Source organism: Tinamus guttatus, unplaced genomic scaffold (assembly GCF_059628265.1).
Source record: "Tinamus guttatus ecotype Peru unplaced genomic scaffold, ASM5962826v1 Tinamus_guttatus_pri_ptg000390l, whole genome shotgun sequence".
In the NCBI taxonomy this organism is placed as follows: domain Eukaryota; kingdom Metazoa; phylum Chordata; class Aves; order Tinamiformes; family Tinamidae; genus Tinamus; species Tinamus guttatus.
The window spans coordinates 532,019-550,105 of NW_028288924.1; the positions used below are offsets into that span (position 1 = coordinate 532,019).

An 18,087-nucleotide genomic window follows, 5' to 3' on the forward strand; every position below is an offset into this window, starting at 1 on the left:
TGCGGGTAAAGCGAAGGTTTTCCAGAATGCCTCTCTGTCCCTCTCCTTGCCTCCCTTGGCAACAGGGTCATGGTGTTGCTCCTTAATCCTTCTCCTGTCCATGCTGCTCCTGTTCTTGCTCTCTGCTTCCTGTGGTTGGGAGTACTCAGCTGCAGTTCAGGCACCAAAGCTACAAGTAGTGGAAAAGAGGGATTTCCAAGGGAGTGAAGTCTCCACAGCCCCATTCTGTCCTGTGGAGCTCTGGGAAATGCAGTACAGGGAAATGAGTTGACTGGTCTTTAAAGAAAGTTCGTCTTAAATCCTGATAATCATTTGGCTGTTACCCTGTGGTGTCCTGCAGGCTGTCACTGCCCTCCAGAAAGCCTCTGCTGTCTCATGGCATATCTGTGGTATCTCAGCGACCCATGCGGAACCTATGGAAATCCTGATAGTATGGAAGTGACGGTGGGAGGCTGTAAATGGGCAGCAGAAAATGATCTTGTGTGTTGTTTGCTAGAAGGGGAGTGTGGAGACCTCCCTCAGGTGCATGTAGAAAGGGTGAGAAGGACCGAGATGGGCACTCTGAAACCAGACTCTGCTCTCAGCAGGGGCTGCTCTCTTTTTAGGGCAACATCATCCTCTAGCTAGAAGAGGCAGGAGCCTCAGAGATCTGGGAATGAGACAAATAGATAGATAAAAAAACTTCATGAATTTGTTTATTTTCCTTTTAAGAGTGTCCTCCTGATTGTCCATGTCTTTTCTTCCTCAGAGATTGCCCCTATACTGCAAAGGAACAAATGTCCAACAGCAGCTCCCTCAGTGAGTTCCTCCTCCTGGGATTCTCAGACACATGGGAGCTGCAGCTCTTGCACTTCTCGCTCTTCCTGGCCATCTACCTGGCTGCCCTCCTGGCCAATGGCCTCATCATCACAGCCGTAGCCTGCGACCACCGCCTCCACACCCCCATGTACTTCTTCCTCCTCAACCTCTCCCTCCTCGACCTTGGATCCATCTCCACAACTATCCCCAAATCCATGCACAATTCCCTCATGGACACCAGAGCCATTTCCTACTTGGGGTGTGTTGGGCAGGTCTTAAGTTTTACTATTTTCATATCAGCTGAGTATTCTCTCCTCACAGTCATGGCCTATGATCGCTATGTTGCCATCTGCAGACCCCTGCACTATGGGACCCTCATGGGCATCAGGGATTGTGTAAAAAAAGCAGCAGCTGCCTGGGCTACTGGTTTTCTCTATGGCCCCCTGCACACTGGGAACACATTTTCCCTACCCCTTTGCCAAGGCAATGTGGTGGAGCAGTTCTTCTGTGAAATCTCCCAGATCCTCAAGCTCTCCTGCTCAGATTTCTACCTCAGAGAAACTGGGATTATTGTGGTTAGTGCCTGTTTAGGCTTTGGGTGTTTCATTTTCATTGTGGTGTCCTATGTGCAGATCTTCAGAGCTGTGCTGAGGATCCCCACTGAGGAGGGCCGGCACAAAGCCTTTTCCATGTGCCTCCCACACCTGGCTGTTGTCTCCCTGTTTCTCGGCACATGTGCATTTGCCTACCTGAAGCCCCCCACCATCTCCTCCCCATCTCTGGATCTGGTGCTGGCTGTTCTGTACTCAGTGGTGCCTCCAGCAGTGAACCCCCTCATCTACAGCATGAGGAACAAGGAGCTCAAGGATGCCATTAGGAAAGTGATTTCATGGATCTTTTTAAGCAGTGGTAATTTTTCCACATCTCTCCACAAATGACTCTTCTGTATCCCATAACTGGATTGAGCATTGTTTCTACATGTTATTTTTATTATGTCTTTTATTAGTGATAATAATTGTTATGGTTTTGCTACAAAACTACATGTATTCATTCCCCTTTTTATGGTGTCTGCTTTGTCTCACCTGATACCCTAAATTGTGTTGAATGCTGGACAAGGACTTGCTCCCTAACAGTAATCTGTTACCAGATTACTGGTTATTACAGTTAAAATTCTTTATAAACTGTTCATTACAGTTATCTCTGTAAAAAAGTAATTTCTATCAGTACAGTGCATGAAAGCTGGACTTTTCCTCCAAAGCTGGTGTCAAGGACTTGCACCCCTCAAGGGCCTGCTGCACAGGATTCTCCATGGGTTCAGCAACACAGAGCTCAGAATCATGTAATGATCATTCAGAGACCAAGGGCTGGTTTGGGAATTCACCTATCAGAGTCCAAGGATAGTGGAGAGGCTGAATGGTCATGGATTTACACATGCACAACTCTCCTACGTATAAAGGCACAGTGTCAGACGGCTGTTCTCATGGAGGGGAAGCTGGCGGTGTCAGGAGAGCACAGAGATCCTTCTGGGACAGCATATGCCTGGGATGGACTGTGAGTAGAGCCTCATAAAGGGAGAGGTCCTCAAAGATGGAGTTTCTTAGAGGTAAAGCACTGGGTATTCGCAGGCAAAAGAGGACTCTGCAGTCTCAGGAGAGGCAGTGAGGACTCAACTGTCAGGAAGAAGGGAGAACGGAGAGCCCTCTGGGTCACCATCTATCAAATACCAGGGGCAGGATGTATAGGCACAACTGGACACAACGAGCACCCTTGGAAATGCTCTGCAGTCCAGGTGCCCTGGACTGTGCAGTCACCTGCAGTCCCCCAGAGGGATTAGAGGTCATGATACCCATTTGGTTGGGTCTGACTCCTACCCCCGGGCACAGGGGCAGTGAAATATCACCCTTAGCCACTTTATTCCCCCCTCTCACCCCTCCATATCCTTCACAGCTCTGGATCTCTCTGTACTGGCCATTCAGTACTCAGTGGTTCCTCCAGCACTGAACCCCCTTGTCTACAGCATGAGGAACAAGGAGCTCAAGGAGTCACTGAGGAAACTTCCTCAATGGGTACAATGTCAGTGCCAAAAACTGTCCTGTGTGCAGTCACTTGTCATTCCCATGTACTTGGCATGAAACATGTCCTCTTCATTTACTTCTTTCTGAATTTTTACTCTTACCTTCCTGATAAAATAATAATAAATAATTATTTAAAATACAATAGAACAATACAGCAGGAACAAAAGGCTGACTAGGGAAAATACGGGCCTGCTGCTAAATGGGCCAAGAGCCCTCATGAGAGAGGACACAGAAAAGGCCACCTTTGACTCAGGCTTTAGTGCTAAGAGTGACCCTCAGGAATCCTAGGCCCTGGAGACCATGGAGAAATGGAGAAAGGAAGACTTTCCCTTGCTGGAGGAGGATCTGAGTAGGGCTCACTTCAGCAAACTGGACACCCACAAAACCATGGGCTCTGAGGGGACTCTCTTGCACTGTTCAGTGCCCACGTCTGACAGAGCTCCATGAACTGGAAAAATCAAGTCCCTCCAGTTACACTGCTTGTACCTCTGGCCCTTGGCAAGCGACCTTCACGCATCAGACACTCTCTGAGCACCGCCTGATAGATGCAAAAAGGGGCTCACATGGGAATGCTGCATTTATGACACTGCATATTGCACTGCTTTCATGCCTCCTGATGGTTAGCTTGCTTCCCTTTATCCCTTCTCTGTTTGTCACACTGCACCACTGCATGTGTCACGATCACATCTCAAAGTGCACAAGTGGCAGTTTCTCCTCTGGTGTTATTCCTATGTTTCACACCTCAGACAACTTCACTTGCCACCTGCATGGTCAAAGTGACAACTGGGAATAGAAGAAGCTGAGTGCAAGGAAGGACCTTGCTCTGCCTTGCTTGGTCTTGTTACAGGCATTGCCTGGTTCAGGCTGGGCTGCCTTTTCTTGGAGAGCAGCAAGAGAAGAGGCATCTTTCTCTTCTTTTAAAAGTCATCAGGCAATATTTGCATCCTGCTTGTAACAGACACTTGCTACTCAGGGCCATAAGGGCAGGGGGCTTGGGGCATGTAAAGGAGCACAATGAGAAAGAAGAGCACCAGCACAGCTCAGCACTGGAACTAAGCTCTTTTTCTCCTTGGAGGGTGGTCAGGAGGGGAGATTAGCGGGTGGTGTCACAGTCACCCACGGGATGGAAAGCCATGCTGTCACACACAGCATGTGGCCCTTCCTCTACAGTCCTGCACTCCTGCCTTTCACAGGATGGGGAGGTGTGTGCTCAGAGGGATTTCTGGCTGAAAATCAGCCCCGGCAGGATGAAGAGGGTCACAGGGGAAGAGGAATGCTGCTTCCAATGCTTGTCTGAACCTACAGCAGCTCATGGACATTACTAATACACAGTTGAGCCACGAGACTCTGAACAAACTTGACCTGCAATCAGAACGAAACCACAAGGACTGCTCCTGCTCTTTGTCCTCCTTGAGCCTGGCAAACGGAAAGACAGTTTTACTTGCCACCAATGCCCACTGCATTTTAAGTGAACGGGCTCTAAGGCAGGACCCCAGGTGACAAGATCCACACCGCCAGACCATCTGCTGACTGCTATGCTGAGCCCAGAAATCAAATTTGGACAGAAGAAAGGACAGAAAGCATGGAGCTCTGGAGAGTTTTCCTTCTTTCTTTACATCACAGCATCCAGGAAGGAGGAATTTGTGACTTGACTAACAAACATTGCATGAAAACCAGGACACCCGTTTACCAAATGAAGAGTACAGTAACACTTGCCTGCTCACTACCCTGGAGCAGGCAACTGCTGCCTGAGAGAACTCCAGGTGCAACTTGTGTCCTTGGTACCTCTTCAGAGCTGGCTGGAAACACTTGTGGCCCCCTCCAACTGGTCTTGATTTGAGGGTAACCACCTGCAGGAAGCAGCACCAGACCAGAAGTACAGCTGCCTTCAGAAATGCTGTGGCCTGCAAAGCTGAAAATCAGAGGCCAACCTTGCATCCTGAGAGCTGCAATGGGCATCTGCAAAGAACATGGTGTTTTGCCAATTGACTGGGGCAGACGGGGCAATGGAAAGAACCAGCCACCACTGGAAAGAATGGTCTTATTTCACTGTTAATATTAAGGTAGTACAGAATGATACATTTAACAAAATAAGCTTATTACACACTGGTTTTAGCAACAGACAAAATAGGCAAGGTAATGCACCTAACCATTACTATATGAGAAAGGGAATAGTGGTTAAAAGATACATCACCAATTGCCTAAATATGTCATCATATGTCATCATCATCCAGGTCTGCAGGCGCTGGGGAGTCCCTGTTGCAGCGAGGATTTGGAGAACCTTCCTGGCAACTGGGAGGTCTTACATGGTGCATCCGTCCATGAGGTCTCCAAAATCGCGGCAACAGTGTCCATCCTTTACAGAGGCAAATCAGCAAATCATGATAACTTGCATTTTGTTTGTGAGCGGTGACATCTGATGTGCCATACTTTCCCTATCATGTGGGATGGGGATCTGGTCAGAGCCGAGGCCTCAGATGGGAGGGTTCCCTTCAAGGCCAAAAAGAGCCACACGAGAGCTTAAAAATCTACAGTTTAATAAGCCTCCATGTAAGCTGGCATGAGCAATTCTACAGGCGAGTGTTGTGTACTGCAAAGGCAGTGCCGTATTCATCTCTAAGTCAACCCCAACTCGTGCCTGTCGTTCAGGCCCTGGCACTTCAGTTCCTCACATTCCACTCTGTCATGACACACCAGGTTATATTCGTCCCCACATTGTGGGGCTGCCAAGAGATTACCTTGGTAGTGGGAAGCAGCATGAAAAGAGGAAACAGGACCAAAATACAGCTTGGGAAGCTCAGATTGGGCAATAGGATGAAGAAATATCACTTGAAGGGTGGAACAGTGGTGCTACAGGGCACCCAGAGCGAGTCTGTCACCACCAATGGTTTGTGTACAAGAAACAGCCACTGACGATGGAAAAGCTCTCAATGAAGGGAAGGAGAACCTCGTGTGAGAACTTGCTGGGGAAGCAGATTGGGTGTCCATAGTCTGCAGGGACACAGGAGCAGGTCTAGGATGACCCATGGTAGAGATGGCCAAGGGTGCTGCCAAGGCCCCAACAGAATGGAGGTCTTTAACCTCTTGACTATGGCTATTGTGTCTGTCACCGAGGCCTACCCCGAATCATCAGGACTCTTTTACCCCTTTTATCCTTCTGGGGACCATGGGAGGTGAGGTGTGTTTGTCCTGCACTCAGCATTGCACACCCTCACCCAAACACTGATGCCAGGGAGGACGTGGGCAACACATGGAGGAAAGGATCTCCCTTTCCAGGGTTTCTCTGCCTGTGCTTGCCCAATGTGTGTTGACAAAACACATCAAGGGTGTATTCAGCATCAGGGCCACCTGAGTATTTTCTCTACCTAACTATTACCAATGATTATATTTTTTAGCTATAATCAGCCCCTGGTGAGCTGTTGTAGTTAATGGCCTCAGTGGGATCCATTAGTGCTCTACAAAACTTTAGGGTTTCCTTCTGACTTTGCCTTCTTCATGGATTTCTTCAATCTCCTTTCAATAGCTGCAATTCATGGACTCAGCTCCAAGCACTGCATGGAGCTCATTAAAAAGCAAAAAGACCTGATAAACCAGGACTCTCCCTGCTGTTTCCTTCAAGTGTCCATGGCTAATTGGAGAGGTTTGGGGAATGTAGCTGAAAGCTGAAGATAACAATTAAATACAAGTATTTCATCTTTTTAAAGTTTTCTATTATTCTTCTAAAGAACAGGTGACAGCACACCATCCAATTCATAGCCATCCAGAGTGACTCCTAATGAAGGCAGTACATGTAGGAAAAGCAGAGTTCCAGAGATCAGGCACTGTATGCACAATCTTCCTCCCCACCTCCCCAGCCCTACCATTTCCCTCATCAGCCTCCTGGGAATTAAAATCACTCGTGTTGAAAGCCAGCCTTAGTCCACCTAAGTCTGCACTCAATGTTACAGCTCACCTGCCCCAATTCTCACCTCCTTTACTTAGACAACTGGCTGCCAACAGGCACAAGGGGATCTTCTTTTAGTTACAAAGAAACAAAAAATAAAGCAGAGTATAGTATCATGGAAAATAACAACACTCTTTGAATGTATGATAAGTCCACACAATCCGTACATATAGTAAGGACTTGGCTAATGGGGCAGACTGCAGAAAAACAGAGCAAGCTTTAACCTTCCTAAAGGGCAAACCAGCTGCTGGGTCTCTGAGTGAACAGAGTATCATGAGGAGTCACAATGTGTCCAGATAGTGCCCTAAAGGGGATGTTAGAAATTGTCACTTCAAACAGGATATGTGGGAATGGGAAATTTAGGTAGATGCACAGGAGACAGGGGAGAGAATGGGCCAAGACTCCTGGCATGAAGAGCTGGGCTCACAGCATCACTGATGAGCTGCCACAGACTGAATAAGCAAGAGAAGTTCTTCCTTTGGCAGTGACTCGGAAAGCCGCATCTCTGACAGGGTTGCAGGGAGATGGGGGTTCTCTTCTTTAGGATGGTCCCCAGGACTCTGCTGAGATGAGGAAGAGCATGAAAGGAGGTTGCAGGGATATTCACCAACTTCATCATCTGCATAGCAGGGAGCTGGTCATCTCCCAAACTGCTGACTGAGTCAAATGAGATGGGGACTAATGAGTGAGATGGGGACTGCTGGATCAACACCCGCAGCCTGAACCCCAGTTCTTCTTCCCAGGGATCCTGCTGCTCTCCACCAAGGCTCCCAGCTTCGGGAGCTCCTTCCCGAGGTGTCACACAGAAACTGTCACTGCAAAGACACCTGTGGATCCCTGGCTGTGGCAGTAGCTGCTCAGGGCTGGAGGCTGCCACAAGAGTCCTGCCTGAGGGTTCCACCTTGCTCAGGGGACAATGTGGCAGCCAGGACTCCTGGGGATGGGGCTTCCCCGAGCCCCAAGGCTCCCGTGGGGCAGCTCCAACCCTTGTGTGGGTGCTGGGGGCAGAAGGAGAGAATCCAGGGCAGGTTTCCCTGGCACTGGCTGCCCCTCTTCTCCCCCACGCCGGGGTGGGCAGTGCAGGCTGAGCCCAACACAGCAGCTCACACAGCCCCCCAGGCCCCCACACCAGCACCCCCAGCACCCGCAGCCCCGAGCTGGGCTCCCCTCCCTGCCCCGGCCCCACACAGCCCCCAGCACAGCCAGGAGCCCCGCGGGGCCTCACAGCCAATGGCTGCGCTGGGCACGAGGAGGTCACTGCTGCCGCAGCCCCTGATAGGCCAGCTGCAGGGAGAGGGCGTGGCTGCTGCTTGGGAGGTCCCCGCTGCGGGCAGAGCTGATTGGGCAGCAGCAGGGCTGGCTCTGCCTGGTGACTGTGAGGTCACCGCTCCCGCAGCGCCTCATTGGGCAGCAGCCGGGCCCTGCGGGGCTCTGCGCTGCTGAGATCATCTCCGCGGAGCAGCTGCTGAGCCCGGGCTGGGCTCCTGGCGGGGAAGGGCTGGGGAGGCCATTGCTGCCCTGGAGGGCAGGGCCAGAGAGCTGGGCGGGACGGCGCTGTGACGTCATGTCTTTGTGAGTGCCTGATTGGCCGGCAGCAGGCAGGCAGGCGTGGGCGGTGGGTGGGGGGTCTCTGTGGTGAGAGGAGCTGAGAGGGCAGCAGTGGTTCCTGTGTGGGGAAGGGGTTTGAGGAAGCTGCTGTCTCTGCAGCCCATAGGGCATCAGCAGGGATGTGGGGGGTTTGCACCTGTGAGGTCGCCTCCGTGTGAGCAGCTGATGGGTCAGGAGAAGTCCCCTGTGCCTGTTGAAAGGTGCTGGTGGTCTAGAAGTGCATGGAATGGATGGAGACTTGGGCTTCCTGCATCTTGGGGCACTTTGTGGTGTCCTGTCTGATGCCATGTGTGGTGCTTAGCCCTGTGTGTCCTTCATGCAGATGCAGGTGTAGGCTGTCCACCCTCTGTTTAGGTACGGAGGTCGTGGAGAGCTGCAGTGCTGGATGGCCCCAGTGTGTCCCCAGGGTCTAGGTGCTCAGAAGGGAGGAGGTGTCTGGAGAGAGCGGTGCTCTGCTCCCAGAGCCCAGCCTGCCACCCCAGGGTCTTTCTGGGAGACCAGTGATGCAGAAACATTCTCCAATCTCCATCTTCAGGGATAATCCAGACCTCTGCTGGGACCTGCCTTCAGCAGGGTGTTGGATCCCCCAATGCAGGTGCAAGGAATCTGCTCTTCTGAGACAGGCTGCACTGGCTCTCTGCTTTTAAAAGTCTTCAGCAAGGTTTCTTGGTCTGTGGTACTTGAGATGGAAATGATACATGAGAAAAGAATCAATGTGCCCTTAACATGTCTTCCTTCCAGAGGGCTTTAGCTGGGACACTGGTTCCTGCCAGACTCAAAACCGTGGGTCAAATCCAGGTAGCAAACGTGGGGAAGTTTTTCCAGATTCTGTGAATTTTGCCAAGCTTTCCTTTGTCTGACCCAGAGGAAATCCATTTCTTATCTTGGACCTTAGTTGGTCCTTGGGCTTTTCTGTGACACCTCCAAGTAGTGTTTCTCTCCTGGGTGTAGTTCCTGGCACTCGCTCTGTCTTTTGGGTCCGTAGAGCACCTTGGATCTCCCACACATTTTTGCCTCTGGGTGCCTCAGGATGTGCCCACACACTGCAATGCTACCATGCAGACTCCTGTCTGGAGCCCGTAAAGCACTGCTGGGCTCAGGAGCTGCATTTTCCAATATGCTGTATTTTACCATGTTTTCTGTTTGTCATGAAATCTTGAACTTGTCTGAGGTGAGGTCTGCTAGTAAACATACATGCTGAATATTAATGGATTAAAACCTGTTTAAATATGGGACAGGTTGCCAAGAGACGTTGTGGAGTGTTCTTCTCTGGAGATCTTCACAATCTGCTTGGGCACAGTTCTGTGCCACGTGCTCTAGGTGACCCTGCGTGTGCAGGGGGTGGGACTAGATGACCTCTAGAGGTCCTTTCCAACCTTAAGCTTTCTATGATTCTATGATTTTGACTTGTTCACAAGGTGGTGAGATGACCATCTCCCAGCTCCCCAGCTGCTGAAGCTTGTGGTCATCCCTACAACCAACGTTCCTCCCCTCCTAGTCTTTGCACAGTCCTGTGGCCAGTCTTGCAGAAGGGAGACTCCATCCCCCTTGGAGCCTGTCAGAGATGGGACTTTCCAAGCCACTGCAAAGGGAAGTACGACCTTTACTCCTTTATTTGGTACTTATTCAGCATCTATTATCCTGTCTATGGCATATTGAGCGCGCCTTTGAAGTTTCTGCCCTTTCTTCCTCTCCGCTCTCTGCTGTCTCCTCCATGTCTACTGAGTCACCAGGGTCATGGGAAGTGCTGGCTTAGGGAGCTCCCTTGAAGCTCTAAGTTGTGCATCTGAAGGCCTGATGGAGGCCTTCCTTTGACATCCCCATGTTGTGCTTGGGTCGCTCTGAGCAGCCAAGAAAATCCCTTTTCTCTAGGGACTTGCATCAGAGCTTTTTGCCTTCTTTTGTACAGAAGCTCAGAGAGGTCTACGATTGCCAAGAGCGGCACGGCCCACATCATGGCCCAGGACACCTAGGAGTTGTGTGGCTCTCCTATTTCCACATGTCCTGCTTGAATTGACAAGTTCTAAACTCACCTTCACAGCACACGAGGCGGACATTGTAAAGCTGCAGCACTGGGAATCCTCCCGTTACTCTTTATTCACTCAGCAACCCAGCTGCTGGTTTGCACTTCAGGGAGTTTAAAGCTTGCTCTGCTTTCCAGGAGCCTGTCCCCCATGTTCTGCTTATATCCAGCCTTTCCCATCTCTCCAAAAGATATTGAGTAAGGCTCTCCCTTGTAGCAAAGGGACCTCATTGTTGGCATCTTGGACTTAGCCTACAGCCAAAGAGAATAATTACACTTTATGAAATTATTCCTGCTCTGTTTCTCTTTCTATGCAATTAAGAAAAATCCTGTGCCTATTTGCAGCTAGTTCTCTAAGGAAAGCAAGTGCAAGCTGGGGCAGATGAGCTGCAACCTTCAGTTGCAGACTTCAGTGGAATAGGAAAGCTTCTAGCACTCTAACAAGAGTGAGGAAGTCCCATGTGGCTGATGGGAGAAATGGCAGGGTTGGGGAGGGGGAAGGAAGTGTCCGTACAGTGCCTGAGCTCCAGGACACGCTTTTCCTCTCTGTCCAGACTTCATTAGGAGTCACTCTACACTGACACCAGTTGGAGAATGTTGCTCTGAAATTATAATAATGATAAAAGCCTTTAAAGGCAGAAATACTTGTAGTTATTTATGTCTCCACCTTTCAGCTACATTCCTGAAATGTCTCCAATTAGCCATGCAAGACTTGGAGAAAATTACAGGGAGAGACATAGTTGGTCAGAGCTTTCTGCTTTTTAATGAGTCCCCTTGTGTGTTTGGTGCTGAGCCTATGAACCTCAGTTACTGAGATGAGACTGAACAAAATGTTCAAGAACTCAAAGTCAGAAGCAACCTCCAAAGTTCTGTAGAGCATTAATGGGTCCCACTGAGAGTTGTTAGCTACAAAGATTCCCTAGGGGCTGATTAGAGGAGATCACTGGAATCACTGATAACAGGTAGGCAGAGGAAATGTGCAGGTGGCTCTCATGCCACTTTAACCCTTGATGTGTTTGATCAGGCAGAATGTCCAAGCTCGATCACTTAGCTTCTGCAAAGGGAGCTCCTTTCCCCCACATGTTCTCCAGGTCCTCCTGGGGACGTTATGTGGGTGGGGGTGTGCAGTGCTCAGTGCAGCACAATGATAGGACACCCTTCAGGGTGTTGGCAAGGGGGACAGTGAGGCCCAGTGTCTCCTGGTAGGTCTTGATGGCAGAGACAACAGCCATAGCCAAGAGGATGTCGACCTCATTTGGGGTCTTTGAGCGTTGGCAATGCCTTTGTCATTTTCACCCAGACCGGGAGGAGGGGAGGCCTCGGGAGAAACAGAGCTGGGCTGTGCAGAAAGAATGGCAGGAGCGGGCTTTACCTTGGGACCTGTGACAGAGGTGAACCAATCTCCAGGAAGGACAAGATGCCAGCGAAGAAGTCCCTTGGCCTGAGTTCACAGCCTGAGGTCATCATTGGCCCAAGTCCCGTTCATGCCATCTAGGGGTGTGAAGAGTTTCAAGAGAGGGAGAGCTAGAAGGTTTTAAGGGTGCAGAGACCTTGGTGTGATGTGCCTCTCTCATTGATGAAGTAAGCTTGGCTTAGACTGTTAGGACTTGGCTGAAGGAGAGTGGTGGGATCCAGACATGTGGGCACTGTTAAGAAACCTGAGTGCCCAAAACCACTTGAAAGGGACACGTTTACCTTGTAGGTCACAGGGTGTATCTGCTAGAGACACGTGGCTGTGCTGGACGCCCCAGGCATCCAGCACGGCCTATTTCTGCATCAGTGAATCAAGTGCCTGAACAGAATGAGATGAATTGTTTCAATGTCAGCATCTGCTCGTGTCTCAGCTTCCTAGTGAGTAGAGCTCTGGTAGCAGTGGGCATCTGATAACATTTTAGGGACCAAAGCAATTCCCTACCCGCTCCCAACACATGCTCTAGAAGAAAGTAGGTATGGTGACCACAGCAATCAGACACTGGCACATGCCTTCAACCACCTCTGGCCCTTCCAGTGTCACCAAGGGTTTGTGTGTGTGCAGCTGACACCCACCCTGAACGACCAGTGGTTGGGAGCATAGAGCAAGACCTCCCATCCAGGCATCCCTGCTGTGCTCACTTCAGCTTGGGCAAGGGGAATCCCACCTGCTGTCTGTTTCTGTGGAGCTCACCACAGAATACCATGGCAGCCCAGGGTCTTCTAAACCAGCCTGAGAATCCCAAACTGAGTGACATCAACAAATACCTGAGCACTGGGAACGTGAGCTCTATTCTTGTATTCATTTATCCTGCCTAGATAAGAGTTGGGAAGAGGGGCTTCCTGAGTGGGACATTTTCAGCTCTTCCAAGTAACCATGCTCTGATGAAACAAACTACAGGGCTGACACCAGTCTTTCCTAGTGTTTAGAGAGGGATAATCAGGGATTATTTTAGTTGACTCCAGTGAACATTTCCCAGGAGGAGGGGGCACAAGGGACAGAGAAATTGGTAAGTTCAGCTGTTCCTCTGCTCCTGAGCGGGGCCAGGCTCCTGGGATGGAGACAGCTCGTGGCAGCCTGGCAGCACTGCCCAGAGACAGCCGAGTGCAGGAGCAGCTCCAGTGCCAAGAGCAGCAGGGCTGCGGGCACTGCCTGCTGCTGCGGACAGGGGAGGAGAGAAGGCAGCGAGAGGGGAACAGCAGTGTGGAGCGGGAGCACACAGGAGACCTTCACAGCTCTTGACATGGTGAGTTTGTGCTTACAGGACAATGCTATGGAGCTTCTTGAAGGGACATAAGAACTCATCACACCTCATGGCTGGCAGCATTTTTCTCTTCTTTCTTCTGGCTTTTGCAGTGCAGAGGAAGAGGAGCTGCTTGAGAGCAGGGATTCTCTAACATACCACCTAAGGGCAGGGCATCCTGCTGCCTTCCCCAACAGAAACGGCAGTGATGTGAAGCCGGGTTGTGCAGACAGGGTGAGAGGTCTGCACTTCAGAGCAGGGTCCCTGCACCCAAAGGTGCTGTGTGCCCGCAGCAGTGACTGTGTCACCTGTGAAGGTCAGTGCTCAGCCTGCCCAGGGAGCTCCCCTCAACACTGAGGGGAGAAGTTCTGGGTGGGAGGATTATCCTCTACCAGGACAGGCTCCTTCTCCTGCTGGGAGGGTGCTGCGGGGGTCAGGTCTGCTCACAGGTCTAGCTGTGAGCACATTTCAGAGGGCACTTTGCAAAAGGAAAGGCAAGGCAGGCATTTCCTGGAAGAGAAGCCAACGAGATGGTGCTTAGATGGTCCTTCCACTTGGTAAGAGGAAAATGGAAGTGAAATGGTCAGATTTGGACAAGAGACTGAGACTCATTAAGAGATTCAAGGAGCAGCCAAAGAGTCTGCCAGGGACATCTGACTGTTCCCTCCCCCATCCCTTAGTGCATAGGCAGCACCAGCTTCTCCTGGGCTGCTGCATCAGGGTCTATCTGAGCTGCTCCTTACAACCTGTAAACACGGGGGTGCCCCTGGACAGTCCCCTGCTCCTGGGAGGTTTCTGCAGGGAGGACTGGGCTCACCTGTGAGTGTTGTTGTCCTTCATGTGAGTGAGGTGCAAGTACATGACAGTGAGGGGCAAGGCTCAGCGATGAAGCAGGTCCCATGACAAAGTCATAACAAGCTGTTTTTTTTTTTTTTTTTTTTTTTTTCCTTTTGGGATGCACAAGGGTTTATGCTGAGAACGATTGAAGCGCCAAAAATTTCTGCTCTATCAAGATATGTTCCCACAGTGAGTAGGCACCTTTGTGTGTTTGTGTGTGCACCATCATATATATTATTTATACGCATGCTTATATATCAACAGACTCCTCCACTTATCCTTTTGCAGAGAAGACTTGAATTCTAAATGTTGAACAGCCCTGTCATAGAAGGAGTGGACATCGTCTCCTGCAGCTTGTGTGCATCAAAGCTGCTCCTTCTCTCTGCAGTGCCTGGAATAAGGGTGCAGGGTTAAAGGAGGCATGAGGACAAGGTCTATCTCTAGACATCTTGACGTGTAGAAAGGGTAAGGTCTATCCTTGTTTCCCTTTGACTGTTCTTCTCCCTTGTTGGAGTGAGATCTGGTGTGGCAGACTCAGATACAAATATCTCTGTTGAGGAGGGCAAGAGTGATGGGGGTGAATCCCTCACAGAGCTCTTCTCCTTCAGACACAACTGGTGTGAGGGCTGTATTCAGCTCTCATGCTGGTGAATGGAGAATATTTCCACTTGGTCTCTGGACTAAGTCCATTCCAAGCAAGGCAATATGCCATTCCAAGGTTTCTCCAAAATATCAGTCAAAGACTAGTGCATCTATTTCCACCTGCAGCAAAGCACAAACAACTCCTCTGGAGCTATGGGCAGGAGTCCCTGCTGAACTTGGCACACTCAGCCAGTTCAAAGTGGAGCACCAGAAAGGGAGCTGAAATAAGGGAGAGAGGAAATGTAGGGAGTTCCTTGAGAAACTGAAATGGTTTGGCTCAGAAAAGCCTGCCTTAACTTTTGGCTTTCTTTCCTTCCTTGGACAGGACTCCTGTGCCCCTAAGGAACTAATGTTCAACAGCAGCTCCTACAGCAAGTTCCTCCTCCTGCCATTCGCAGACACACGGGAGCTGCAGCTCTTGCACTTCTCGCTCTTCCTGGCCATCTACCTGGCTGCCCTCCTGGCCAACGGCCTCATCATCACAGCCATAGCCTGCGACCACCGCCTCCACACCCCCATGTACTTCTTCCTCCTCAACCTCTCCCTCCTCGACCTGGGCTCCATCTCCACAACTGTTCCCAAAGCCATGGCCAATTCTCTGTGGAACACCAGGGACATTTCCTACTTGGAATGTGCTGCCCAGGTATTTTTCTTCATCTTCTTGTTGGGAGGAGAGTTTTATCTCCTCACAGTCATGGCCTATGACCGATATGTTGCCATCTGCAGACCCCTGCAATACGGGACCCTCATGGGCAGCAGAGCTTGTGTCAAAATGACAGCAGCTGCCTGGGCCAGTGGTTTCCTCAATGCTCTCCTGCACACTGGGAACACATTTTCCATACCACTGTGCCAAGGCAATGTGATGGAGCAGTTCTTCTGTGAGATCCCCCAGCTCCTCAAGCTGTCCTGCTCACACTCCTACCTCAGGGAAGTTGGGCTCATTGGGGTTACTTTCTCTTTGGGCTTTGGGTGTTTCGTTTTCATTGTGGTGTCCTACGTGCAGATCTTCAGAGCTGTGCTGAGGATCCCCTCCGAGCAGGGCCGGCACAAAGCCTTTTCCATGTGCCTCCCGCACCTGGCCGTGGTCTCCTTGTTTGTCATTCCTGTATTGTTTGCCTACCTGAAGCCTCCCTCGATCTCCTCCCCACTTCTAGATATGGTTGTGTCCATTCTGTACTCTGTGGTGCCTCCAGCCCTGAACCCCCTCATCTACAGCATGAGGAACAAGGAGCTCAAGGAGGCAGTGAGGAAACTCATCCAGTGGGTACAAGGTCAGTGGTAAGAACTGTTTCATTCAGTCACCAGGATATCTGGCATTGAGGCTGCATTTTATCCATTTCTTTCTTTTTTACTTCTCTCTTTGACATCCACCTTAAAATAATAAATAATAAAGACACCTAGTTTTCGTCACGTCTGCACAGGAATCTCTCATTTAGCACTTAAACACAGACCATGATAAAGCAGGAAGCCAGGCTTCCCCCTTCACTAGCAGAGAGGGGGGATTCTCTGAGCCGCTTCTTTGAGCTCCCTTGGATGTGCCCAGTGCAGGGAGGAGAGTTTCCCTCTGCAGCGTCTTTTCCAGCACTGACACCAAGGCACCTCTGGGGTACAGAGTCACGGCGGGACAAGGGCAGGTGGGCTGAGACCAGGGGTCCAGTGTTGTTTAGGAGATCTCAGCTCTCGTGGCTATGGTTAGAGTGTCATCTCAAAACTCTCTAATATGAGGGAAATGATAACCAAGTGTCACCACAGGTTTCCATGGTTCCATGCAAAGCTCCAACACACAAAACTAAACATGAGTGAATTGAAGGAAAGTCTAGAGGCAGCCTTCCTGTGGCAGTTCATCTTTCCTGAAGACAAATTCCAGTAGGGGAGCAGGAATTTCTCTATTTAGAATTGGCCTCCTCATTTCCATTCTGTCCTTCCACGCTTAATTCTGCAGATGTGGCCGAGGAACTCTCATAACTGTCATGATCTGGTAGATATAGGCTTGTTTTTCCTCGTACCCTGGAGGAACAGGCAGGACCAGTCCTTGGGCTCCCTTAAGCCACAGCTGGACTCCAGAATAACATTTCCATAATGAAAGGGGATCTGCCCTATGATGGTCCTGAATCTGGCCTCTCTTTAGAAACTGGAAGCAAAAAATATGCCCAAGCATGTCCAACCACAAATGGGCCTGCTCTTCTGCTTGTGAACTCCATGGGATCCAGGGGATGACCTCAGCATTCCAGGGTGATCTGTTAGCTTCAATCTAGGGTTCATCTCTCAGTGACCACTGCAGACAGGCAATGGTCTCTGCATTGCCTGTGCCAGGCTGCCCCACACATGACTGTGCTGATGAGAGAACCCCCAGGGATCTCCAGGCACAGGGTTTGCCTGGCAGTGGGCACTGAGTGCAGCTTTAACGAAACAGGGATGACTCACAGTGCAGGGAGCAGAAGGTACAGCACTAAACCCAGGTGCACATGGGGAAAGGAGGGCTCTGCAATCCCCAGAGAGGCTGTGAGGACCCAGAGGCCCAGAGAAGGGGCAGTGGAGGGCGATTCCTGCACCCGCAGTGAAACACCACAGCCTGGAGCTAGTGGCCACCCAAAGACATCTCCTGCCATTGCAATATTGTGGGGGCACTCTGAGTACCATCAGACCTCAGCCACCAGTATCAGTGGCCACAAGGGCACACTGATGGCTCATGGTCAATTTGTTGCCAAACACGATTCCCACGTCCCTTTTTGTGGAGCTGCTCTCCAAACGGTCAACCCCCAGCCTGTCCTGGGGCATGGGGTATTTCCTCCCTAGCTGCAAGACCCTGCACTTGCCCATGTTGAACTTCATGAGGTTCCTCTATGCCCAGCTCTCCAGGCTGTCCAGGTCCCTCTTAAAGCCTGCACAGACCTCTGGGCTATCAGTCATTCCTCCCACCTTTCTATCCTCAGCAAACTTGCTGAGGGTGCACTCTGTCCCTTCAGGTCACTGATTAATAAACCGAACAGGCTTTGACTGACTCCTGATACCAACAGATGCAGGTCTCCAACTAGGCTCTGTGCCACTGATCACAACCCTAAAGCCTAAACCCCAAACCCAGCTGCTCACATGGAGGTGACCTCACAGGTGCAAACCCACCACATCCCTGCTGCTGCCTGTGGCCTTCAGAGACAGCAGCTTCCTCAAACCCCTTCCCCACACAGGAACCACTGCTGCCCTCTCAGCTCCTCTCACCACAGAGACCCCCCACCCACCGCCCACGCCTGCCTGCCTGCTGCCGGCCAATCAGGCACTCACAAAGACATGACGTCACAGCACCGTCCCGCCCAGCTCTCTGGCCCTGCCCTCCAGGGCAGCAATGGCCTCCCCAGCCCTTCCCCGCCAGGAGCCCAGCCCGGGCTCAGCAGCTGCTCCGCAGAGATGATCTCAGCAGCGCAGAGCCCCGCAGGGCCCGGCTGCTGCCCA

The 18,087-nt window shown here is 50.9% G+C and overlaps 1 protein-coding gene across 1 annotated transcript; it reads left to right on the forward strand.

Moving 5' to 3' along the window:
• Positions 1–776: 776 nt before the first annotated feature.
• Positions 777–1,736, forward strand: LOC148593448 (olfactory receptor 14C36-like). The gene has a single exon (XM_088530917.1). It carries the CDS (start codon positions 777–779, stop codon positions 1,734–1,736), a length of 960 nt encoding a protein of 319 aa, XP_088387043.1.
• The last annotated feature ends 16,351 nt before the right edge of the window (positions 1,737–18,087 follow it).